The 27,653-nt window shown below is 43.3% G+C and overlaps 1 protein-coding gene across 2 annotated transcripts in view; it reads right to left on the bottom strand.

Annotated features, from left to right (window-relative positions):
* EDC4 (enhancer of mRNA decapping 4) overlaps positions 1-27,653 on the bottom strand; it is a 555,140-nt gene that overhangs the window by 416,463 nt on the left and 111,024 nt on the right. For both annotated transcript variants that reach the window (XM_073657960.1, XM_073657961.1), the window contains one exon: positions 7,418-7,568. In XM_073657960.1, coding sequence (XP_073514061.1) covers positions 7,418-7,568 — 151 coding nt within the window. The remainder of the gene's footprint in view (positions 1-7,417; positions 7,569-27,653) is intronic.

Here is a 27,653-nt window from a genome sequence, read left to right as displayed (position 1 = left end):
GTCAACTATACAGCGCACTTTGCACAAGGAGAAGCTGCATGGGAGAGTGATGCGAAAGAAGCAGTTTCTGCAAGCACGCCACAAACAGAGTCGGCTGAGGTATGCAAAAGCACATTTGGAGAAGCCAATTTCTTTTTGGAAGAAGGTCCTCTGGACTGATGAAACCAAGATTGAGTTGTTTGGTCATACAAAAAGGCGTTATGCATGGCGGCAAAAAAACACAGCATTCCAAGAAAAACACTTGCTACCCACAGTAAAATTTGGTGGAGGTTCCATCATGCTTTGGGGCTGTGTGGCCAATGCCGGCAGCGGGAATCTTGTTAAAGTTGAGGGACGCATTGATTCCACTCATTATCAGCAGATTCTTGGCAATAATGTTCAAGAATCAGTGACAAAGTTGAAGTTACGCAGGGGATGGATCTTTCAGCAAGACAATGCTCCAAAACACTGCTCCAAATCTACTCAGGCATTCATGCAGAGGAACAATTACAATGTTCTGGAATGGCCATCCCAGTCCCCAGACCTGAATATCATTGAACATCTGTGGGATCATTTGAATAGGGCTGTCCATGCTCGGCGACCATCAAACTTAACTGAACTGGAATTGTTTTGTAAAGAGGAATGGTCAAAAATACCTTCATCCAGGATCCAGGAAATTATTAAAAGCTACAGGAAGCGACTAGAGGCTGTTATTTTTGCAAAAGGAGGATCTACTAAATATTAATGTCACTTTTCTGGTGAGGTGCCCATACTTATGCACCTGTCAAATTTTGTTTGAATGCAGATTGCACATTTTCTGTTAGTACAAGAAACCTCATTTCAGGGCAGAAACATTGCTGTGTCCAACAGTTATTACATATATCAAACTGAAATAGCTGTTGCAAAAACATCAATTTTTATAAAACATTAAGCTTAAGATTAATAGGGGTGCCCAAACTTTTTCATATAACTGTAGGTAACTTACACCTGAAGAGGTTGGTGATGAGGCTGCCCAATATTAAAATAAACATTTTATAAGTCAAGCTTCATCTGAGGGTCTAAAATGTTTATTTTACTTTGAGGGTTACCCAGTAATTTTAAGGATCCCTTCACACATCAGTGTTTCCAGTAGGTGTGGTGACAGTTTTCACACGTACCGGAGACAGTTACACAGGCGCACCAATGTGCATATGTCCCGTATGATCCAAAAGTAGATATGTCCGTTTTTTCTTGGCAGCACGGATGTCAATACGTCGTGCACACAGATGACAAAGTGTGACATCCATGTACCGGAATAGAATACAGACTAGAAATGCGCATGTGTTAAACATGTGCAAAGATAGAGATATATACAGTGGGGAATAAAAGTATTTAGTCAGCCACTAATTGTGCAAGTTCTCCCACTTAAAAGATGAGAGAGGCCAGTAAATTACATCATAGGTAGACCTCAACTATGAGAGACAAAATGAGAAAACAAATCCTGATATTCACATTGTCTGATTTGGAAAGAAATTTTTTTTCAAATTTTGGTGGAAAATAAGTATTTGGTCAATTACAAACAAGCAAGGTTTCTGGCTCTCACAGACCTGCAACTTCTTCTTTAAGAGGCTCCTCTGTCCTCCACTCATTACCTGTAGTACTGGCACCTGTTTGAGCTTGTTTTCAGTATAAAAGGCACCAGTCCGCAAACTCAAACAGTCACACTCCAAACTCCACTAATGGACTAATGGTGTAGACGAAAGAGCTGTCGAAGGACACCAGAAACAAAATTGTAGCCCTGCACCAGGCTGGGAAGACAATCTGCAATAGGCAAGCAGCTTGGTGTGAAGAAATCAACTGTGGGAGCAATAATTAGAAAATGGAAGACATACTAGACCAGTGATAATCTCCCTCAATCTATGGCTCCAAACAAGATCTCACCCCATGGGGTCAAAATTATTTCAAGAACAGTGAGCAAAAATCCCAGAACCACACGGGGGGGGGGGGTAGTGAATGACCTGCAGAGAGCTGGGACCAATGTTACACAGGCTACCATGAGTAACACACTACACTGCCGGGGACTCAGATCCTGCAGTGCCAGATGTGTCCCCCTGCTTAAGTCATTACAAGTCCAGGCCCGTCTGAAGTTTGCTAGAGAGCATTTGGATGATCCAGAAGATTATTGGGAGAATGTCATATGGTCAGATGAAACCAAAGTAGAACTGTTTGGTAGAAACACAACTCGTTGTGTTTGGAGGAGAAAGAATGCTGAGTTACATCCAAAGAACACAATACCTACTGTGTATCATGGTGGTGGCAACATCATGCTTTGGGGCTGTTTCTCTGCCAAGGGACCAGGACGGCTGATCCATGTACATGAAAGAATGAATGGAGCAATGTATCGTGAGATTTTGAGTGCAAACCTCCTTTCATCAGCAAGAGCATTGAAGATGAAACGTGACTGGGTCTTTCAGCATGACAATGATCCCAAGCACACCGCCAAGGCAACAAATGAGTGTCTTCGTAAGAAGCATTTCAAGGTCCTGGAGTGGCCTAGCCAGTCTCCAGATCTAAGCCCTATAGAAAACCTTTGGAGGGAGTTGAAAGTCTGTGTTGCCCAGCGACAGCCCCAAAACATCACAGCTCTAGAGGAGATCTGCATGGAGGAATGTGCCAACATACCAGCAACAGTGTGTGCCAACCTTGTGAAGACTTACAGAAAACGTTTGACCTCTGTCATTGCCAACAAAGGATATATAACAAAGTATTGAGATGAACTTTTGAAATTGACCAAATACTTATTTTACACCAAAATTTGAAAAAAAAATTCTTTCCAAATCAGACAATGTGAATATCAGGATTTGTTTTCTCATTTTGTGTCTCATAGTTGAGGTCTCCCAATAATGTCAATTACAGGCCTCTCTCATCTTTTTAAGTGGAAGGACTTGCACAATTGGTGGCTGACTAAATACTTTTTTTCCCCATTGTAGATAGATATCCGTGAGATAAATAATCAGTGCTTTGCTTACCGAACTTGTATTAAGCGAATAAATAAAAAAAAGAACGTGGGGTCTCCCCTATTTTTGATAACCAGCAAAGGTAAAGCAGACAGCGCTCATCAGCAACGCTGGCTCACACTGAGCTCAGTGAGACCCAGAGTCTCCAATGAGCACTGACGTCCGTACCCGGCACTAGTGAATAGCGGTAACTTTACTGCTATTCACAGTCGCCAAGGCTGAATTCGGGGAACGCTGGACTACATCAGACCTGTGTGGGAACATTTTTTGTTATAAATTAGTTAAAGAGGGACAGTATCGTTTTAATTTTTATTTTTTATGTTTATCAGGTTTCAATTTCTGGACTACATCGGATTACATGGACTATGGTGGATTTTCTTTTTCTTCAATAAATTGGTGAACCAGGGATAGTGTGTGGCAGTCTTCAAATAAAGTTTTTTGTATGTGCGTGCGTGCGTGTATTTTGTATTTTTTTTTTTATTACTGGATATTAACAGGGTTGTCTGACAGACAACTCCCCATTACTAACCCCAGGGCTAATATCAACACCAACTACCATTACCCGATAGCCACTGGACCAGGGCAGTGGAACAGCAAAGGCAAAGCGCCAGAATTGACGCATCTAATGTGATGCACCAATTCTGGAGTTGAGGCGGGCTGATATTTTTAGGCTGGGAAGATACCAATAACCAAGGACATTCCTAGCCTTATATTATCAGGCCGCAGCTGTCTACTTTGCTGGTTATAAAAATTGGAGGAGGCCCCACTTTGTTTTTGTTTTTTTCATTTATTTGCTTAATATACAGTACAGACCAAAAGTTTGGACACACCTTCTCATTTAAAGATTTTTCTGTATTTTCATGACTTTGAAAATTGTACATTCACACTGAAGGCATCAAAACTATGAATTAACACATGTGGAATTATATGATTAACAAAAAAGTGTGAAGCAACTGAAAATATGTCTTATATTCTAGGTTCTTCAAAGTAGCCACCTTTTGCTTTGATGACTGCTTTGCACACTCTTGGCATTCTCTTAAAGAACTTCAAGAGGTAGTCACCTGAAATGGTTTTCACTTCACAGGTGTGCCCTGTCAGGTTTAATAAGTGGGATTTCTTGCCTTATAAATGGGGTTGGGACCATCAGTTGTGTTGTGCAGAAGTCTGGTGGATACACAGCTGATAGTCCTACTGAATAGACTGTTAGAATTTGTATTATGGCAAGAAAAAAGCAGCTAAGTAAAGAAAAACGAGTGGTCATCATTACTTTAAGAAATGAAGGTTAGTCAGTCCAAAAAATTGGGAAAACTTTGAAAGTGTCCCCAAGTGCAGTTGCAAAAACCATCAAGCGCTACAAAGAAACTGGCTCACATGAGGACCGCCCCAGGAAAGGAAGACCAAGAGTCACCTCTGCTTCTGAGGATAAGTTTATCCGAGTCACCAGCCTCAGAAATCGCAGGTTAATAGCAGCTCAGATTAGAGACCAGGTCAATGCCATACAGAGTTCAAGCAGCAGACACATCTCTACAACAACTGTTAAGAGGAGACTTTGTGCAGCAGGCCTTCATGGTAAAATAGCTGTTAGGAAACCACTGCTAAGGACAGGCAACAAGCAAAAGAGACTTGTTTGGGCTAAAGAACACAAGGAATGGACATTAGACCAGTGGAAATCTGTGCTTTGGTCTGATGAGTCCATATTTGAGATCTTTGGTTCCAACCACTGTGTCTTTGTGCGACGCAGAAAAGGTGAACTGATGGACTCTACATGCCTGGTTCCCACCGTGAAGCATGGAGGAGGAGGTGTGATGGTGTGGGGGTGCTTTGCTGGTGACATTGTTGGGGATTTATTCAAAATTGAAGGCATACTGAACCAGCATGGCTACCACAGCATCTTGCAGCGGCATGCTATTCCATCCGGTTTGCGTTTAGTTGGACCATCATTTATTTTTCAACAAGATAATGACCCCAAACACACCTCCAGGCTGTGTAAGGGCTATTTGACCAAGCAGGAGAGTGATGGGGTGCTACGCAAGATGACCTGGCCTCCACAGTCACCAGACCTGAACCCAATCGAGATGGTTTGGCTGAGCTGGACCGCAGAGTGAAGGCAAAAGGGCCAACAAGTGCTAAGCATCTCTGGGAACTCTTTCAAGATTGTTGGAAGACCATTTCTGGTGACTACCTCTTGAAGCTCATCAAGAGAATGCCAAGAGTGTGCAAAGCAGTCATCAAAGCAAAAGGTGGCTACTTTGAAGAACCTAGAATATAAGACATATTTTCAGTTGATTCACACTTTTTTGTTAAGTATATAATTCCACATGTGTTAATTCATAGTTTTGATGCCTTCAGTGTGAATGTACAATTTTCAAAGTCATGAAAATACAGAACAATCTTTAAATGAAAAGGTGTGTCCAAACTTTTGGTCTGTACTGTATATCTCACGGATATCTATCTAGCTATCTATCTACCCATATATCTATTATCTATTTACCCCCATATCTATCTTTGCACACCTTTAACACCTAAACATGTCATTTCTATTCTGCATTTTATTCCAGTACATGTCACACGGATGGTGCACAAGGACGGCACATACAGTCAACACTAGTAATGGTTATTCGAGTACCGGAAATATCAGGACGTGTAAAGGAAGCCTAACATGGATTTTTAAAGTAACTACACAAGTCTCATCAGGACTAAGATCCGTTTAATAATTTCATTGGCTAGCATTCCAAAACCGTGGGCGTTTTCTTAAAGGGGTTGTCCACTACGCCATCTAAACCCCATCTAAATCAGCATGTTTGCCTGAGTAAAAGAACACTGAGGCTGTGTGCCCACTATAAGCTTTTCAAGCGTTTTTGATGCGGAATTTCCGCCGCATAAATGCTTGCAAAACGCTTGGTAATCCGTGCCCCATGATCCCCAATGAAAATCTGCATGTTCTGTGCCCATTCTGCGGAATTTTCCGCAGCGGATTTTCTTTGCGGGAAAATGCCGCAGCATGTCCATTATTTTTGCGTTTCTGCATGCGGATTTGAGGTCCCAATGAATTTGAAAAACGCTAGTCAAATCCGCAAGTAAAAACGCTGCAAAAACGAGTCAAAAACACATGTAAAATCCGCAAGCGTTTTTACAGCCAAGAACATGCAGAAAAGCTGCAGAAATTTTCTGCTTCATTTCTGCATGGTGGGCACATACCCTTATACTAACCACCGGTGCCGGCATCGTTCCAACAGTGGATTCATACATCAAGAGGACATGAGAGAACAGCTGCAGCTCTGACTTGTCTTTGATGTGTGATGGCGGGGAGTGTGAAGCCAGGGCTCGCATGACATAATGTAAGGTGAGCACCAGGAGAGCTGACAATGCTAGAACGGCAGCGGCACTGGAGATGAATATACCGTATTTTCTGGACTATAAGACGCACCGGACCAAAAGACGCACCTAGGCTTTAGAGGAGGAAAATAGAAAAACTAATTGAAGCAAAAAATGTTTTCATGATGCACTGTTATTGTGGGGGGGGTGGTCTGCTGTTGACACTGTTATAAGGTTAATGTCCCTGAATTCTGTACTAATATCCCACATCCTGGTCTATATGCCCCCCCCCCCCAAATACAGGCATACACATGGCTTCTCCAATCCAGGTATACACATGGCCCCCCATACCCATCCTGGTATGCATAGCCCCATCATCCCCATCCTGGTATACATGGCTCCAATCCTAGTCCTGCTCTGCTGCCAACAGCTCATTTCAGGGGCTAAGCAGTGCATGATGTCACTGCCATGTGCCCTCACACGCCGACATCAGCTGCCGGAATAGTCACTGCTTCCCATGCCCTGGACTTTGGGCGTGGGGAGCAGTGAATATATATTCTCTTTAAGAGCGGACATGGTGTTAGCAGCAGCTTCTTGCAGCGGCTCAGCGATTACGTGTGCTCGCTGTTTAAGAAAATGAATATTCACCATTTTCCACACCCATGGGATTGGAGAGCAATGAATATTCAATCTCTATAATAGCGGGCAGACGAGTTCGCCGAGCTGCTGCAGGAGCAGGCGCCCGCAAATTGTGACCGCTATTAAAGAGAATGAATATTCATTCCTCTCTACTCCCAAGGGTGTGGAGAGCAATGAATACTCATTTCAGAGGGCACAGCAGCTGGCTCCTGCCTCCTGATGCCCACTTTTCAGCTCCCAATCGCTCTTTACACGCAATCCAGCCACAACCACAACTATAAAAGGTACATCCGGACTAAAATACGCACCCCCCATTTCCCTCCAAAATTTTGGAGGAAAGGAGTATGTCTTGTAGTATGAAAAATATATTAAATGTTATTTTAATCGTGGCAAATATGCGGATTATCACGGGGCTGTCTGAGTAGTGGACAACCCCTTTAAGTATAACTTGTAGCAGTCAAACGCTCAAGAAAACAAGTGTGCCTTACCATATCTTCATGCAGTAATGCAACAGTCTGGCTAGATTCCTCTGATAAAATCTCTTCATTTTCATCAGGAATGTAGGGGCACCAGATTATCCTTCGGTTACTATTTAATTGAATGTGGTCTGGTCTTCTTATGTGAACTACAACCTCATCACTAAAGAAAAAATAAATAATAGACATATTTGTTAACAGTAAACTGACATAATTAATTTACAGTTAAGTATTTGCCACTTAAAAAAAAAATAAAAATACCAACGCTGTAAATTTCCTAGTTTACAGCTCTATAGATTACATATTTTTCCAACGTTACACTAATGTATACAAGATGTAACTGCATATTCAAGTTGGGAAGTCTTGTGACGCCGATCACAGAGATCCAGTTGCATACACATTTAAAAGAAGCAGTCCTATCAATAGTTTTTACTCTTTTAACCTTTTCACTCCAAAGTCCGTTTTCCCTCAGCTTAGAGGGTAAAAATTTGGAGCTCCCTAAAGACATGCTCAACACTGTGAGCAACCCCCAATGATAAAGGCTTTAACGATGAGAACTAAATAAAAAAGCCCATCTCTCTGAAACGAGAAAAAAAACAAAAACACAGATTACTCAGGGGAACCGCAGGAATAAACCTGTCATTGGGATCATACATGTTAAACTTAAGATGAGGTGCCGTTATAGTGATTTAATAACTTCAGTGTAGAAATTCACAGCCCGCTTGTTAATCATCATTAGAAGTTTGGGTTCAATAAGTTCTTTGTGCATCGGGGCCAGACTGTGGGTAGGATCTTCGGCTCTGCCACAGCCCCTCCGCTGTCTCTAGTGTCGATATATTCTTATGGTTTAACATTTTGTGTTAGCAAGCAGCGCTTGCGCACACTGATCTTGCAGAAAGATACAGGAAAATTGCGTCAGTGCATGCGGAGACTTGCATCTCGGCTCAATGACGAGCAGAAATCTCAATTTGTGCATGTGCTGCCACTTACACCATTTTATTAAAAACCACTGCGAGATGAATGTGAGCAAGTGCTTTCCGCAATTGGGTCAGCGCTGGCACTAGTTTTAAAACAGCAGGTAGCTACGGGCACCAGCGTCTCGCTCTCTCTGGGTTCGGAGTGCAGTTCGGGTTAGCTCATTACTTAACACAGGTTGACAGAAAAAAATTCAGGTGCAAAGGTTTTTGGAATGGATTTAGGGTATTTTGAGGGTGCGGAATTAAAAAATCCCATTACTTTTGCTGAATTGGTTCTAGTTTTTGAGATAGTTCATCCATTAAAATAATGTATTTCTCCAATGCGAATTCTGTGTGATAAATGCAATAGCATTAGGTCTTTTGGTCTGTCTTTTGACTCCGGCGGTGTCTTCGGTAATCAAATATCCCATTTAATTATTTTGTATTTCAGTTTCTAGGCTTACAAAGCCATAAAAGATAAGATAAGATAAGATATACTTTATTTTTATCCCGGAGGAAATTGCGGTATCACAGCAGCAGAACACAGATCTCGAACATGACACATATAATAACATAACATTTGGAATGCTTTAGACATTGCTTTTCAGACATTTGTTAAACACCCCCATAGCTGTTGGAACAAACGATCTCCTGTATTTTTCCTTTTTACACCTTAGTTGTATTAGGCGATTGCTGAATGTGCTCTTCTGTTTCGCAAACAGTTCATAAAGCGGGTGTGTGTTGTTGCCCATTATAGCTCTGCACTTCTTCTTAATCCTATCCTCTACCACCTCTTCAAAAGTCCCAAGCTGTAGGCCCACCGTCGCGCTAGCCTTCTTTATAAGTTTGTTGAGCTTGTTGGCGTCAGCAACACGCACACTGTTACCCCAGCAAATTATTGCCGCAAAGGTGGCACTAGCCACAATGGATTGGTAGAACACCTCAAGCATTTTGCCACACACATTAAAAGACCTTAACTTCCTTAGGAAGTACAATCTACTCATCCCCTTCTTGTAGACCTTCTCCATAAAAGACTTTTTTGAAGGTAGAATTCCACTGTAATTAATTAACTATTAAAGGGGTTTTCACAAACAAAAATTCATTTTAATCAACAGATCTTGGAGTAATAATAATTTCCACAATTGGATGTGTTTCAATTAAATGTCCCTATGCTGAGATAATCTTATAAATGTGTCCCTGCTGTGTGCTGTGTAATGGTTGTGTCTGACCGTGCAGGGACATTGTCTGATCGTACCACATCTCCTGGCCAAGGGACAACACAAAACAGTATACAGACAGGGGATAGCAACTAATTCTTAATTTGAAGTTAAACATTGTTTAAAAACAGGCAGAGAAATATTTTACCTTACAAAAAGAATCATTTGTGACCCTGTGCTGTAATGTCTGTAAACCCCCCCGCCCCCTACACACACCATTTGCCCAGGAGCTGTGGTATAATCAGACCATGTTCCTGCACGGTCAGACACAGCCATTACACAGTACACAGCAGGGGCACATTGATAAGAATATCTCAGCACAAGAACATTTTTTAACACATCCAACTGTGTGGAAATTAGTATTCAAAGATCTATTGATTAAAATTAAGTTTTGTTCGCGGAAGAACCCCTTTATCCCCACCCCCATCCCAAGGTGGTTTGCACATTAATGAACTGGCCAATTTTTACAATTCTGACCAGTGTCACTTTATGAAGTAATAACTCTGGAACGCTTTAACAGATCCTACCGATTCTGAGACTGTTATCGTGACATATTGTACTTCATCATAGTGGTAAAATTTCTTCGATATTACATGCGTTTGTGAAAAAAACGGAAATTTGGCGAAAACTTTTAAAATTTTGCAATTTTCAAACTTTGAATGTTTATGCTCTTAAATCAGAGATAAGTCACACAAAATAGTTAAATAACATTTTCCACATTCAAGAAGTTTATTAACCCTTCAAGTGCTTCACAGGAATTTTTGGAATGTGCAAGAAAATAATGAACATTTAACTTTTTTTTCACAAAAATGTTACTTTAGACCCACATTTTTTGGTTTTTGCAAGGGTACCAGGAAAAAATGGACCCAAAAAATTTGTTGCGAAATTTCTCCTGAGCATGCCGAAACCCCTAATGTGGGGGAAAACCACAGTTTGGTCACACAGCTGGACTCGGAAGGGAAGGAGCGCCATTTGACTTTTGAATGTAAAATCTTCTTTAAGGCTGCGTGACCACTATGCGTTTTTCAAGCGTTTTTGCCATGGAATTTCCGCAGCCGAAACGCTTAAAAAACGCTTGATAATATGTGCCCCAATGATAATCCGCATGTGCTTTGCACATGCTGCAGAAATTTCCGCTGTGGACTATCATTGTGGGAAAAATCCACAGCATGTCCATTAATTTTGCGCACACGCAGCGTAATTGCCGCCATTGACTTGCATTGATCGCTTAATATTCGCATGACTACATGTGCACATGCGGATATTAAGCGATTCAATGTGCGGACAGTACCCGGGTCTGGAGAAGAGGAGACTGTCCTTCAGACCCGGGTACCATGGTACCTGTAAAAAAAGAATTTAAAATAAAAAATAAACACATACTCACCTTCCGATGTCCCCCAGTCTCCTGTATGATGCATACTGGCTCCTAGACGGCTCGTGATGGTCTAAAAGGACCTTCCATGACGTCATTTAGTCATGTAACAAGTCACGCGACCACTGACGTCGGCGGTCGCGTGACCTGTCACATGACTAAATGACGTCATGAAAGGTCCTTTCACACCACCGCGAGCTGTACAAGAGACCAGACGCAGCTTAGAAAAGATCAGAAGGTAAGTATAATGGGGTTTTTTTGTTTGTTGGTTAGCTTCTACCATTTTGAATCTTTTTTTTTTAACTATTAACTTGGTCACACTATATAAATCCATGCCGGTTGCATGGATTTATATAGTGTGACCAAGTGATGCTAAAATCGCTTGGAAAAGTGCTTGATAACCCGCATGCAGAAATGCATGCAAAAACGCTTGACAAACGGTTCTACCTGGCGGGAAAAACGCATGTAAAATCCGTACGTGTTTTTCCTGCCAGGGAGAAGCGGAAAAAATCTGCAGCATTTCCGCATCGTGGGCACTTAGCCTAATAATTAGTGGACGCCATGTCAAATTTGGGGAGCCCCTGATGTGCCTAAACAGTGAAACCATTTTGGAAACTAGACCCCTCAGTGAACTTTTCCAGCTGTGTGGTGAGAACCTTGAAACCCCAGGTGCTTCACAGAAGTTTATAACATTAAGCCGTGAAAAAAAGAAATTCCCATAAAAATGTTTTTTTTTTTGTTTTGTTTTTTTCTTTAACACCATTTTTTTTTTTTCCACACGGGTAACAGCAGAAATAGCACAACAAATTTTGGGTTCCATTTTCTCTTAAGTACGCAGATACCCCATATGTGGGGGAAAACCACTGTTTGGGCGCAAGCGACAGAGCTCAGAAAAGAAGGAGTGGTGGTTTGGAGTTAGGAACGGACACTTTGATGGAATGGTCTGCGGGTGTCATGTCACGGTTGGAAAGCCCCTGATGGGCCTAATAAGTGGAAAAAACCCACAAGTGACCCCATTTTGGAAACTAGACCCCAGAAGGAATATATCTAGATGTCTGGTGAGAACCTTGAACCTTTGTGCTTCACAGAATTTTACAATCTTGATCTGTGAAAAAGAAAAAAATATTTTCCCACAAAAATGTTGTTTTAGCCCCAAATATTTTCATTTTCACAAGGGTAGCAGGAGAAAATGGACCCCAAAACTTGCTGCACAATTTCTCCTGAGTATGCAGATAGCCCATATATGGTCAAAAACTAATTTTGAGGCACAGTCCAAAGCTCATAAGAGAAGAAGCGCCATATTGGAGTTCAAATTTTGTTGGACTGGTTTTACGGTACCATGTCACATTGGCAGACCCCTAAGGTGCTAGAACCGCAGAACTCCCATAAGAGACCCCATTTTACAAACTTCACCTCTCAATGAACTCATCTAGGGCTGCATTGTGAATGTTGACACTGCATGTGCCTCACAGAATTATTCACCATTGGGCAGTGAAGAATGAATAATTACATTTTTACCACCAAAGTTTTGTTTCAGCCCCATATTTTACATTTTTACACTGGGAAATGGTAAAAATGGCACCAAAATTTGTCACACACTATCTGCTGAATGTAGAAATACCTCATATGTGGCTGTACAGTATTGCTTAGCCACAGAGCGGGACTAGACCAGAAAGGAGCCCTATTTGCCTCCTGGAGAACAGATTTTCCTAGAATAGTATGCAAACTCCATATACAGAGATGCTAAGTGCTAGAAGAGCAGAATGCTCCCTCAAGTGACCCTATTTTGGAGATGATACACGTTTGGGAATTTATCTACAGGTGTGGTGAGAATTTTAACTAAATTGGTGTTTTCCAGAAACAAACAGCAGTGGATGCTGCTGAGTGAAATTGCAAGCTGCCGTTGTAGCGACCAGTACGCTATACCCAGCTAATACTTCTAGAGACATGCACCCGTAAATTAGGCGGCCTCACATTGCTACAGAAATGCCCAACATGTGGACGCTAACTGCGGTTTAGGCACACTGTGGGGCTCAGAAAGTAGGGGGTAGGCATTTGGGGTTTTGGAGCACATAATTTGCTGAACTTCTTTTAGGGGGCAATTTGCTTTTCCAGAGCCTTTGCGCTACTAGTAAAATGTAAACCCCCTATATTTCCGCTGACAAATGATGGACCTTAGTGGGGACTGGCCATTTTTGTAGATGGAGTTGAAACTTTTATTGTTATCCAAAATGTTCCCATTTATCCAGCGCTCTACGCTGAGAACGGATATCGGGTTTTACATTTAAATTATTATTAAAGCGCCATTTATTCCATGGCGCTTTACATGTGAAAAAGGGGTGTATATATATAGCAAAAACAATTACAATAATCTTGAACAAAACGTGACAGCGACTGGTACAGGAGGAGCGAGGACCCTGCCCGGGAGGGCTCAAAATATACAAGGGATGAGTGATGATAGAGTTGGTGAGGCTAGGGCTGGTCGTGGAGCGATGGTTATTGCAGGTTGTAGGCTTGTCGGAAGAGGTGGGTCTTCAGGTTAATTTTGAAGGTTTCCAAGGTCGTCTAGAGTCTGCTATGTTGGTGTAGAGAGTTCCAGAGTAGGGGGGATGCACAGGAGAAATCTTGTATGCGATTGTGGAAAGAGGAGATAAGAGGGGAGTAGAGAAGGAGATCTTGTGAGGATCGGAGGTTGCGTGCGGGTATGTACAGGGAGACTAGGTCAGAGATATATGGGAGGAGACAGGTTGTGAATGGCTTTGTATGCCATGGTTAGGGTTTTGAACTGGAGTCTCTGAGCAATGGGGAGCCAGTAAAGAGATTGACAGAGAGGACAGGCCAGGGAATAGCAGGGGGACAGGTGGATTAGTCGGGCAGCAGAGTTTAGGATAGATTGGAGGGGTGCGAGAGTGTTGGAAGGGAGGCCACAGAGCAGGAGGATGCAATAGTTGAGTCGGGAGATGATTAGGGCGTGCACTAGTGTTTTTGCAGATTCATGGTTGAGGAATGTACGGATCAGGGTGATATTTTTAAGTTGGAGTCGGCAGGAAGTGGAAAGGGCTTGGATATGTAGTTTGAAGGAGAGTTCAGAGTCCAGGGTTACCCCAAGGCAGGGAGCTTGATGGACTGGGGACAGCCATTGACGTTAATAGATAGGTCAGTTGGGGGGGTAGAAATGAGATGGCGGAAAGATGATGAATTCTGTTTTGTCCATGTTAAGTTTTAGAAATGTAGCAGAGAAGAATGATGAAATAACGGACAGACATTGTGGGATTTTGGTCAGTAGGGAGGAGATATCGGGTCCAGAGAAGCAGATCTCTGTGTCGTCGGCATAGAGGTGATAATGAAAGCCATGGGACTCTATGAGCTGTCCCAGGGCGAAGGTGTAGATAGAGAAGAGCAGGGGTCCGATAACTGAACCTTGGGGGACACCAACAGATAGGAGGTGAGAAGGTGGTGTGTGAGTGGAAGACACTGAATGTCCGGTCTGTTAGGTATCAGGAGATCCAGGATAGGGCCACGTCTGTGATGCTGAGAGATGAGAGAGTCAGGAGTAGGAGGGAATGGTCCACTGTGTCAAAGGCAGTTGACAGGTCCAGGAGGAAGAGGACAGAGTAGTGTCGCTTGGATTTGGCAGTTAGTAGGTCGTTGGTGACTTTAGTCAGTGCAGTTTCAGTAGAATGGTGCGGTCGGAAACCAGATTGTAGGCGGTCGAAGAGGGAGCAGGAGGAGAGGTGGGAGGACAGTTCAGAATGGATGTGTTGTTCCAGTAGTTTTGAGGCAAAGGGGAGAAGTGATATGGGGGGATAGCTAGTCAGAGAGGATGGGTCAAGGGAGGGATTTTTGAGAATGGGTGTGATCGAGGCATGTTTGAAGCAGAAGGGGAAAACGGCAGTTGTTAGTGACAGGTTGAAAAGGTGAGCTAGGGTTGGGATGAAGATAGTGGTAAGGTTTAAATTTAAGTGATGTAATTGACATGAAATACCCGAAGGATCCATTCAATGTAATGAGGCAGAGTTACTCTGGACTCAGTTTGGCTTCTATTCAGTGGTGTCCCTTTTTTTCAGAGGTGCACAAAAACTGTCACTAACGGCACTTTTATGCACGTCTAATGAAAAGACGAACACCGCTAGAACACAGGCCAGACGCCATCCCCACAGTGCCTTCATCTGCCTCATTTTAGGGAATCTTCCAGCAGGGTTCCGTTTGCATCTCATATTTAAGAGATTTACATGGAAACCCCGATGTAAGCGGTCAGCGTAGTGAGCAGGATAAATGTGCCTTACTGAGATCTTTGGGAGGCAGAATGAACAAAACAGCAGCAGGTGAAGAATTGGTTTTATTTATTTTTTACGCAGTTCCTCGTGCAGTATAAGTGATTAGGCGACTTCGGGTTGGTGCGATTACAGAGATACCAGATTCATAATGGGTTTTTATGTTTTGCTGCAGTCACATACTAAAATACGCTTTTATTTTTGCAGAAACTATTTTTTGTATTGCCAGAATTTGAGAGCTATAATTTTTTCATATTTCTGCCAAGTCATTTGAGGGCTTCTTTTTTGCGGGACTAGATGACATTTTTATTGATACCATTTTCGGGTACATGACATTTTTTGATCACTTTGTATTCCGATTTTTGGGGGGTCAGAATAAACAAAAAACAACAATTCAGAAATTGTTTTTTGGGGGGTTTATGCCATTCCGCGTATGGTAAGATTGATAAGGCAGCTTTATTCTTTGGGTCAGTACGATTACAGCGTTACCACATTGAGATAGTTTTTTTATGTTTTGACACATTTACACAAACTTTTTTGTGGAAAAAAATTATTTTTGCATCACTTTATTCTGAGAGCTATAACTTTTTTATTTTTTGGCTGATGGAGCTATATGGAGGCTTGTTTTTTGCGGGACAAGATGATGTTTTTAGCGGTACCATTTTCATTTACAAATATCATTTTTATCGCGTTTTATTCCACTTTTTGTTCGGCAGTATGACAAAGAATTGTTTTTGCCTTGTTTGTTTTTTTTATTTATTTAATTTATTTATTTACGGTGTTCACTAAAGGGGTAATACTAAATAGGTCTACTTTTATTGTTTGTTTTGCCCAGGGCTGTGGAGTAGGAATCGGAGTCATGGAGTCAGAGTCGGAGCCCATTTTGGTGGAGTCGGAGTCGGTATAAAATAGACCGACTGCTAAAATATACAATAAATTGGGGAGCACTGCTATACCTTATAACTGTCAACCCTGCAGACACAAGTTACCACATTTTTTGGACCGTAAGACGCATTTTTTTAACATCAAATTTGGGAGGAAAAAGGGGGGGTGCATCTTATGGTCCAAACATACAGGGGAGTCGAGGTGGTGGTGGAGAAGCATCGTAGTTTCTCCGTTCCCTCCCTCAGAAATCAGGCGGCGGCAGCAGAAGAGGTGAGATGCTGCGGGACCAGTGTCTGGCTGTACAGTCATGGCCAAAAGTATTGAGAATGAGACAAATAGTAATTTTTCCAAAGTTTACTGCTTCATTTTTTGTAATGGCAATTTGAATATACTCCCGAATGTCAAAGAGTGATCAGCTTAACAGCAATTACTGTACTTGCAAAGTCAATATTTTCCCAGAAAATGAACTTTAACCCCCAAAACACATTTCAACATCATTGCAGTCCTGCCTTAAAAGGAGCAGCTAACATCGTTTTAGTGATTGATCCATTAACACAGGTGTGGGTGTTGATGAGGACAGGGCTGGCGATCGATCAGTCATGAATAAGTTAGAATGACATCACTGGACACTTTAAAAGCAGGCTGGTTCTTGGTATCATTGTTTCTCTTCAGTTAATCATGGTTATCTCTAAAGAAACACGTGCAGCCATCATTGCACTGCCCAAAAATGGCCTAACAGGGAAGAGTATCGCAGCTACAAAGATTGCACCTCAGTCAACAATCTATCGCATCATCAAGAACTTCAAGGAGAGAGCTTCCATTGTTGTCAAAAAGGCTCCAGGGCGCCCAAGAAAGACCAGCAAGCGCCAGGACCGTATCTTAAAACTGTTTCAGCTGCGGGATTGGACTACCAGCAGTGCCGAGCTTGCTCAGTAATGGCAGCAGGCTGGTGAGAGTGCTTCTGCACGCACTGTGAGGCGGAGACTCTTTGAGCAAGGGCTGGTTTCAAGGAGGGCAGCAAAGAAGCCACTTCTCTCCAGAAAAAACATCAGCGACCGACTGATATTCTGCAAAAGGTACAGGGAGTGGACTGCTGAGGACTGGGGCAAAGTCATTTTCTCTGATGAATCCCCTTTTCGATTGTTTAGGACATCTGGAAAACAGCTTATTCGGAGAAGAAGAGGTGAGCGCTACCACCAGTCTTGTCTCATGCCAACTGTAAAGCATCCTGAATCCATTCATGTGTGTGGTTGCTTCTCAGCCAAGGGAATCGGCTCACTCACAGTCTTGCCTAAAAAGACAGCCATGAATAAAGAATGGTACCAGAATGTCCTCCAAGAGCAACTTCTCCCAACCGTCCAAGAGCAGTTTGGCGCCCAACAATGCCTTTTCCAGCATGATGGAGCACCTTGCCATAAAGCAAAGGTGATAACTAAATGGCTCATGGAACAAAACAGAGATTTTGGGTCCATGGCCTGGAAACTCCCCAGATCTTAATCCCATTGAGAACTTGTGGTCAATCATCAAGAGACGGGTGGACAAACAAAAAGCAACAAATTCTGGCAAAATGCAAGCATTGATTATGCAAGAATGGACTGCTATCAGTCAGGATTTGGTCCAAAAGTTGATTGAGAGCATGCCAGGGAGAATTACAGAGGTCTTGAAGAAGAAGGGGCAACACTGCAAATATTGACTTGCTGCATTAACTCATTCTAACTGTCAATATAACCTATTGGTACTCATAATATGATTGCAATTATATTTCTGTATGTGATATAAACATCAGACAAACACTAATAAAAACCAGAGGCCAGCAGATCATATGAAAATATAATTTTGGTGTCATTCTCAAAACTTTTGGCCATGACTGTAGATGGTGAGGCAGAGCGCCGTGAGCTGCTTTACCGGTGGCCGCGGCCATTTTCCTGAAGACGTGATCTACAGAAAAATGACAGCCCAAGCCAGAGTATTCGCAGTCTGGGAGCTTGGCAGCCATTTCTCTGAGGCCCACAGCTTCAGGAAGATGGTCGCGGCCCCCGGAAAAGCAGCGCACACCAGTCTGCCTCACCGCCGACAGCCAGACACTAGCCCTGCAGCATCTCACCTTTTCTGCCGCTGCCGGGTTCCTGAGGGAGGAAATGGAGGGCCCTGCTTTCTATGATCCTGCTCCACCACAACCGCAACTCCTCGCTCCTGGAGCACCCTGGGTCCGCTGTATTCCTCTACTTCCGCTGGCTTCCTGACAGACCCTGCCTCCTGTGTCCCCCGCTCCACCGCACCCCAGGTAAGATACCTAATCAGACTTTAAGACGGACCCCAAATTAAAAAAAAATAAAAAAAATCCTATTTTCCACCCCAAAATTTGGGGTGCGTCTTATGGTCCGGTGAGTCTTCTAGTCCGAAAAAAACTTGGTAGTGCCTGGTGACCTCTGAGCGCGCAAAATCTCCTGGACGTATTTATAAGTCCGAAGTCATTAACTACCAGGCGACGCGGACAAATGGATACGTTTAAGGTCGAAAAGGGGTTAAATATCTCAGAAACTAGAAACATTCTGGCAAAACTGAAGTCATATTCTTAATCAGCACCATAAACTTAATATAAAACAGTTAAGACATCATTGGCACCAAAATCACTGTTTATCAGTGTAATTAACCCCTTCATGACCTTTGGCGTATATTTACTGATGCACTGCTATGTATAGCACAAGCGATCAAACGATGGCAGCTTCAAGTCTCCTAAAAGGACTATTAAATACAGTAAAAAGAGAAAAAAAAATATTTAAAAAATATGAAAAAAAAAGTTAAAATCCCCTCTTTGCTCCATTAAAGTCTGATCTATCAAAATATAAAATAAATGAATCCAAATTGGAAATCAGCATAACAAGAAAAAAAATAAAAGCCTTTTCTTTTGGCTGCCACAACCTTACAATAAAATGCAGGAACAGGACATCTATCCCAAAATGGTATTAATAAAAATATTAACTCAGGGCGCAAAAAAATAAAGTTTTCACATACCCCATATGCCAAAAAAGGAAAATGCTACACGTCTCAGAAAATGGCCACAAACGAAAAAAAAAAAATCTCAAACTTCCAATTTAAAAAAAAACAAAAAAAAACAACACTATACATGTTTGGTATCTGTGTGCTCGTACTTAACTGGATAATCATACTGCCAGGTCAGTTACTATATGGTGAACATGGTAAATAAAAAAAATTAAAATAAATAATTGTGGATTTGCATTTTGTCTTCACGCTTTACAGTGCATCAAGTGATAAAACGAATGGTGTCATTCAAAAGTACAGCTCGTCCCACAATTAAAAAAAAAGCCCTCATATCAGGACGGAAAAAATAAAGTTATGGCTCTTGGAAGAAGGGGAGGAAAAAACAAAAACGGAAAGTCGCAGGGTCATGAAGGGGTTAAACAACAAACAGGCAGCAAATTTTTACACTGAAGGTACCTATTAAAGGGAATCTGTCACCCCACTGGGAGTTATCAGACCTCTAATGGGGGCATATAGGTTATAGAAATGTAAATCTATACATACCTGTATGGCCCAAATTAGTGGTCTGATTGCAGAGAATACCTTGTTATGAAATCCTTTTTCCTAGGCTTGGAGGCCAGAGGACGCCAAGAAATGCCCACCTTTCTGCTTAATTTAAATATTCGCCCCCTCCCCTGCACGTCACAGGGCCCTGTGAGGTGCAGTCTAGATCTGCACAATATGCACCTATAGTTTAAGGAGCTTTTTTTTTTTCTAATATTTTATTGCTCTGCTCTAGTGCACAGGGAGTCACTGTGACTTCAGCTCCAGTGACATCCGGCATGCGCAACAATGAGGTTTGGTCCCCACTTCCTCCTGGATAGCAGGATGCCTGGAGGAAGTGGAGAGCAAACTTCATTGTTGCGCACGCCAGAGGTTACTGGAGCTGAAGTCACATTGACTCCCTGCGCACTAGAGCAGAGCAATAAAATAGGGCAGTGAGAAAAAAAAAGTGCCTAAAGCTATAGGTGTATTGCGCATGATGTGCAGATCTAGACTGCAGGGGAGGGGATGGATATGTAAATTAAGCAAAAAGGCAAGCATTTCTTGGCGTCCCCTGGTCGCCAAGCCTAGGAAAAAGGATTTTATAACAAGCTATTTCTCTGCTATCAGACCGCTAATATGAGACATACAGATATGTATAGATTTACATTTCTACCACCTGTATGCCCATATTAGAGGTCTGATAATGGCCAGGGGGGTGACAGATTCCCTTTAAACTGTATAACAGTGCCTTTATGTCCATAACTTTAGTTTAACATGCATGATCCTAATAATATGATTCAGAATGAAATACCCGATAGGACAAGGGCTCCCAAACTTGCAAGGATTGGAAAATTAACTTTATCTTCAAACCTGAAGAAGGCTATGTTTTATTTTATATCCAAAACACGTTGTTTTATTGTTTTAATATATACTACTAGCTACTGAACCCGTTCTACGCCCGGGTGGCGAGCATTTTTATTGGTATATGATCTTCCATGCTGGTATGTGCTGCCCCCCTCCTTGTATTTGTGCTGCCCCCATCCTGTCCCCATCATCCAATCCTGGTATGCGTGGAACCCCTCACACCTCAATCCTGGTATGCGTGGCACCCCTCACCCCCAATCCTGGTATGCGTGGCACCCCTCACCCCTATCCTGGTATGCGTGGCACCCCTCACCCCTATCCTGGTGTGTATGGTATCCCTCATCCTGGTATGCATGGCACCCTATCCCTCACTCCCAATCCCGGTATGCGTGGCACCCCTCACCCCCAATCCCAGTATGCGTGGCACCCCTCATCCCCAATCCCAGTATGCGTGGCACCCCTCATCCCGGTATGTGTGACTCCCCTCACCCCCAATCCCGGTATGCGTGGCACCCCTCATCCATATCCTGGTGTGTATGGTATCCCATCCCTATCCTGGTGTGTATGGTATCCCTCATCCTGGTATGCATGGTACCTCATCCCTATCCTGGTGTGTATGGTATCCCTCATCCTGGTATGCATGGCACCCCATCCCTCATTCCCAATCCCGGTATGCGTGGCACCCGTCATCCCGGTATGTGTGGCTCCCCTCACCCCCAATCCCGGTATGCGTGGCACCCCTCACCCCCAATCCCGGTATGCTTGGTACCCCTCATCCATATCCTGGTGTGTATGGTATCCCTCATCCTGGTATGCATGGTACCCCATCCCTATCCTGGTGTGTATGGTATCCCTCATCCTGGTATGCATGGTACCTCATCCCTATCCTGGTGTGTATGGTATCCCTCATCCTGGTATGAATGGTATCCCTCATCCCTATCCTGGTGTGTATGGTATCCCTCATCCTGGTATGCATGGCACCCCATCCCTCATTCCCAATCCCAGTATGCCTGGCACCCCTCACCCCCAATCCCGGTATGCGTGGCACCCCTCACCCCCCAATCCTGGTATGCGTGGTACCCCTCACCCCCCAATCCTGGTATGCGTGGTACACCTCACCCCCAATCCTGGTATGTGTGGTACACCTCACCCCCCAATCCTGGTATGTGTGGCACCCCTCACCCCCAATCCCGGTATGCGTGGCACCCCTCACCCCCAATCCCGGTATGCGTGGCACCCCTCACCCCCAATCCCAGTATGCGTGGCACCCCTCACCCCCAATCCCGGTATGCGTGGCACCCCTCATCCATATCCTGGTGTGTATGGTATCCCTCATGCTGGTATGCATGGTACCCCATCCCTATCCTGGTGTGTATGGTATCCCTCATCCTGGTATGCATGGTACCTCATCCCTATCCTGGTGTGTATGGTATCCCTCATCCTGGTATGAATGGTATCCCTCATCCCTATCCTGGTGTGTATGGTATCCCTCATCCTGGTATGCATGGCACCCCATCCCTCATTCCCAATCCCGGTATGCGTGGCACCCATCATCCTGGTATGTGTGGCTCCCCTCACCCCCAATCCCGGTATGCGTGGCACCCCTCACCCCCAATCCCGGTATGCGTGGTACCCCTCATCCATATCCTGGTGTGTATGGTATCCCTCATCCTGGTATGCATGGTACCCCATCCCTATCCTGGTGTGTATGGTATCCCTCATCCTGGTATGCATGGCACCCCATCCCTCATTCCCAATCACGGTATGCGTGGCACCCCTCATCCCAAATCCAGGTATGCATGGCACCACAAATCCACAATCCCAGTATGCCTGGCACCCCTCACCCCCAATCCCGGTATGCGTGACACCCCTCACCCCCCAATCCTGGTATGCATGGTATCCCTCACCCCCCAATCCTGGTATGCGTGGTACACCTCACCCCCAATCCTGGTATGTGTGGTACACCTCACCCCCCAATCCTGGTATGTGTGGTACCCCTCACCCCCCAATCCTGACATATGCATGGTCCCCTCTCACCCCTTTCACACTGTACACACATACGAAAAAAATAAACAGTTATACTCACCTTTCTTCTCTGTGCTCCAGCGCTGCGGTGTCCTCTTCTGCTGGAGACCGGGGGAGGAGTGCGGCGCCGGAGCACCGTGCTGTCCGGCGCCATTTTGCTGAAGACACACTGTAAATGTGTCTTCAGTAAAATGGAGCTAGATAGCGCTATGCGCACGCGCCGCTCCAATGCCTTCACTCCTCCCCCTCTCTCCAACGAAGAGAGGCGCCGCGGCACGGCTCCTCCCGGTCAGGTAAGTATGTAAGTATGGCGCCAGAGATCGCAGTATGCATTCAGTGTCTACGCATACCGCGCGATCTCCGGCGCCATACACCTCCTCTTACTTGTAACGGCTGGATGCGTGCTTCTCTCTGGAGCCAGACTGCGAGTCACGCATGCGCAGTCTATCGAGGCTTCGGACAGAAATACGCATCCCCAGTTATATTATAGATATTGAGAAAACAGAGTGAAATACATCTTTTGAAGATAAAGAGTTAATTTTCCAATCATTGCAAGTTTGGGACCGCTTGTCCTATCGGGTATTTCATTCTGAATCCTATCCTACGGATCCCTGGCTGGGAGATCCTGTCACACCAGTGATGAAGCTGCATACCTGAAAGAAGACCGTGAGGTCGACATGCAGTATTACAAGATAATTTAAAGGTGAGCTTAATACCTTTTTCTTTTCCTAATCTATATAGAAAATCTACACTTAGATCTGCGCTTGTTTCTTGACCTCCCTCTATCTTTTAGACCCCACAGCCTTGAGGTCGAAACTGTTGTTTTATGATACTAATAATAGGTTCTCTTTAAAGGGAATCTGTCACCCCCTGGGAGATATGAGACCTCTAATATGGGCATACAGGTGATAGAAATGTGAATCTATACATACCTGTGTGGCCCAAAGTAGAGATCTGCTTCCAGAGAAATGTGTTTTTACAAAAATTAGTTTTCACATGCTTCGCGCCTGGGAGACGCCAAGAAATCGCCTATCTGTTTAGGAAGCCCAGAAATTCCCGCCTATCAGTTTATTTTGCATATTCCTCCCCTTCGCTTGCACGTCACAGGGCCCTATAACATGCACTCGTCTCACTCGCTTACAGCTCATGCACAGAGCTCCGCTAACATCAGGAGCGCTTTGTTTCCTCCCAGCCCAGTTTGTCTCTGCAGTGTTCTAGTGCGCAGACGCTGGGGAGTCACTGTGACTTCCGGGAGCATTAGCACTAGAACTCTTCAGAGACAAAAGGGGCCAGGAGGAAACAAAGCGCTCCTGATGTTAGCGGAGCTCTGTGCATGCATGGTAAATGAGTGATAGGAGTGCATGTCACAGGGCCCTGTGACATGCAGGGGAGTGGGAGGAATGTGCAAAATAAATAGATAGGGGGGATTTCTGGGCTTCCTAAACAGATAGGCGGGGATTTCTTGGCGTCCCACAGGCTCCAAGCATGTGAATAGATTTACTTTTCTATAACCTGTATGCCGATATTAGAGGTCTCATATCTTCCAGGGGGTTACAGATTCCTTTTAAATGTTTCTCTTCCCTTCTGAAAAAGGAAGTAAATACTGACCACATAAGGAGCACCTGCTACACCCAGAACAATCAGTATAATTTGTGGTGTAGGGGGTTTCTAGTGGCACAAGCTGCACAAAAATAATTAGACACCAAAATAGCATTTCTGTGGAGAAATTGCTATTTTCACTTTAACATTCAATGTGCATTACATTTTGGAAAACAACTACAGTCATGGTTGAAAGAAGACTAAGTTCATCTAGTTCAACCCATAGCCTAATATGTTGATCCAGAGGAAGGCAAAAAAAAAACATGTGGCAAACACTAAACTCCACATTGGGGAAAAAAAATCCTTCCTGACTCCATACGACAATCAAACTAGTTCCCTGGATCAACGCCCTGTCAAGGAATCTAGTATATATAACCTGTAATATTATACTTTTCAAGAAAGGCATCCAGACCCTTCTTAAATTTTAGTAGTGAATCACTCATTACAACATCATGCGGCAGAGAGTTCCATAGTCTCACTGCTCTTACAGTAAAGAATCCCCGTCTGTGATTATGATTAAACCTTCTTTCCTCCAGACGTAGAAGATGCCCCCTTGTCCCTGTCTCAGGCTTCAGAGTAAAAAGATCAGTAGACAGGTCTTTGTACTGTCCCCTCATATACTTGTACATAGTAATAAGATCACCCCTAAGCCTTCGTTTTTCCAAACTAAATAACCCCAAGTGTAGTAACCTGTCTTGGTATTGCAGACCCCCTCAAGTCCTCTAATAACCTTGGTTGCTCTTCTCTGCACTCGCTCTAGTTCAGCTATGTCTTTCTTATACACCGGAGACCAGAACTGTACACAGTATTCTAAGTGTGGTCGCACTAGTGACTTGTATAGAGGTAAAATTATGTTCTCCTCATTAGTATCTATGCCTCTTTTAATGCATCCCATTATCCTATTTGCCTTTGCAGCAGCTGCCTGACACTGGCCACCAAAAGTGAGCTTGTCATCCACCAATACACTCAGGTCTTTTTCAGTGACAGTTTTGCCCAGTGTTTTACAATTAAGCATATAATTATACATTTTATTTCCTCTGCCCAAGAGCATTGCCTTGCATTTATCCCTATTAAAGCTCATTTTCCAATTATCAGCCCAAGCTTCTAGTTTACATAGATCCTCCTGTAATATAAAATTGTCCTCCTCTGTATTGATTACCCTGCAGAGTTTAGTGTCATCTGCAAATATTGAAATATTACTCTGTATGCCCCCTACAAGGTCATTAATAAATATGTTAAAAAGAAGGGGGCCCAATACTGACCCCTGTGGTACCCCACTATTGACTGTGACCCAGTCTGAGTGTGTTCTATTAATAACCACCCTTTGTTTCCCCATCACTGAGCCAGTTCTTAACCCACATACATATATATTTTCCCCTATCCCCATTGTTCTGATTTTATGTATCAACCTTTTGTGTGGAACCGTATCAAAAGCTTTTGAAAATTCCATATACACAACATCCACGGCATATCTTTGGTCCAGTCCGGAACTTGCCTCCTCATAAAAGCTGATCAGATTAGTTTGACGGGAACGGTCCCTCGTAAACCCATGTTGATAATGGGTCATGAGGTTATTCTCCTTCAGATACTCTAGTATAACATTTCTTAGAAAACTCTCCAGGATTTTACCCACAGTAGAGGTTAAGCTTACTGGCCTATAATTTCCAAGTTCAGTTTTTGTCCCCTTTTTGAATATTGGCACCACATTTGCTATACGCCAGTCCTGTGGTACAGACCCTGTTATTATTGAATCTTTAAAGATTAAAAATAATGGTCTATCTATGACGTTACTTAATTCCTGCAGTACTCGCGGGTGTATCCCATCCGAGCCCGGGGATTTGTCAACTTTAGTGATTTTTAGATGCCGTGGTACTTCCTGCTGGGTTAAGCAAGTGACATTTAATGGATAATTTTTGTCATCACAGAAAACATGATCAGTCATGCGATTTTCTTGCGTAAATACGGTTGAAAAAAAATCATTTAGCATATTGTCTTTTTCCTCATCCTCATCCACCATTTCACCCAGACTATTTTTAAGGGGGCCAACACTATCATTTTTTTAGTTTTTTACTATTTATGTAGTTAAAGAATATTTTGGGATTATTTTTACTTTCTCTGGCAATGATTCTCTCTGCTTCAATCTTTGCTGCCTTGATTTGGTTTTTATAGAATTTATTTAATTTTCTGTATTTATTTAGTGCCTCATCACTACCTACTTGCTTGCTTAAGTTCTCTAAATGCTTTCTTTTTATCACTTATTGCACCCCTTACAGCTCTATTTAGACATAGTGGTTTCCTCCTATTTCTAGCATGTTTATTCCCATAGGGTATATATTGTGCACAGGTCCTATTCAGGATGCTAATAAATGTCTCCCATTTGATTTGTGTAGCTTTATGTCTCAGGATATCGTCCCAGTTTATTGCACTGGACCATACCGTTGCAAATTTGCCTTCCTGAAGTGTAGCGTCCTTGTAACCCCTCTACTACACATCTTATTAAAGGATACATGAAAACGTATTATTTTGTGATCACTATTACCCAAGTGACCCCCAACTCCTATATTTGATATGCCTGTTGGTTAACATTAGGTCTAGCAGTGCTCCCCTTCTTGTTGGATTCTGAACCAGTTGTGGAAGGTAATTGTCTCCCATAGTTGTCAAAAACCTATTACCTTTGCTTGAACTACAGGTTTCTGTTCCCCAATGTATTTCAGGGTAGTTGAAGTCCCCCATAATAATGACTTCTCCTTGAGTCGCTGCTTCATCTATTTGCTTTATGAGGATATTCTCCGCTGCTTCCATTATTTTTGGAGATTTATAACAAACCCCTATCAGTAATTTATTATTTTTTCCCCCTCCCCTTATCTCCACCCACAGGGACTCTACATTTTCATTAGAGATTCACATATATTCTCACGCAAGATGGGCTTTAAGGATGATTTTACATATAAACAAAACACCCCCCTTGCTTATTTGTACGGTAATTTCTGAACAGACTATAGCCCTGTAAATTAACTGCCCAGTCATGGCTCCTGTCCAGCCATGTCTCAGATATCCCCACCATGTCAATTATTTTCCAACAAAAGTAATTCTAATTCCTCAATTTTGTTGGTGAGGCTTCTGGCATTAGTGTACATGTATTTTATTTATCTCTCTGTACCTCTATTCCTTCTTACTATATTGACTGTTCTAACCCCACCCCCAATCCCTAGTTTAAACACTCCTCCAACCTTCTATCCATTTTCTCCCCCAGCACAGCTGCACCCTCCCCATTGAGGTGCAGCCCATCCCTAGAGTAGAGTCTGTAGCCAACTGAGAAGTCGGCCCAGTTCTACAGGAACCCAAACCCCTCCTTCCTACACCAGTTCCTGAGCCACTTATTTGTCTCCCTAATCTCCCGTTGCCTCTCTGGCATGGCACATGGTACAGGTAGTGTATTTCAGAGAATACCATCTTGGAGGTCCTTGCTTTAAGCTTGCAGCCTAATTCACTGAAATCATCTTTAAGGACCTTCCACCTACCTCTAAC

Source organism: Phyllobates terribilis, unplaced genomic scaffold (genome assembly GCF_046119375.1).
Source record: "Phyllobates terribilis strain yellow unplaced genomic scaffold, ASM4611937v1 Scaffold_13__5_contigs__length_258822181, whole genome shotgun sequence".
Taxonomy (NCBI): Eukaryota; Metazoa; Chordata; class Amphibia; order Anura; family Dendrobatidae; genus Phyllobates; species Phyllobates terribilis.
The sequence above is the reverse complement of the archived record's forward strand: the minus strand, read 5'-3'. Positions and strand labels throughout refer to the sequence as shown.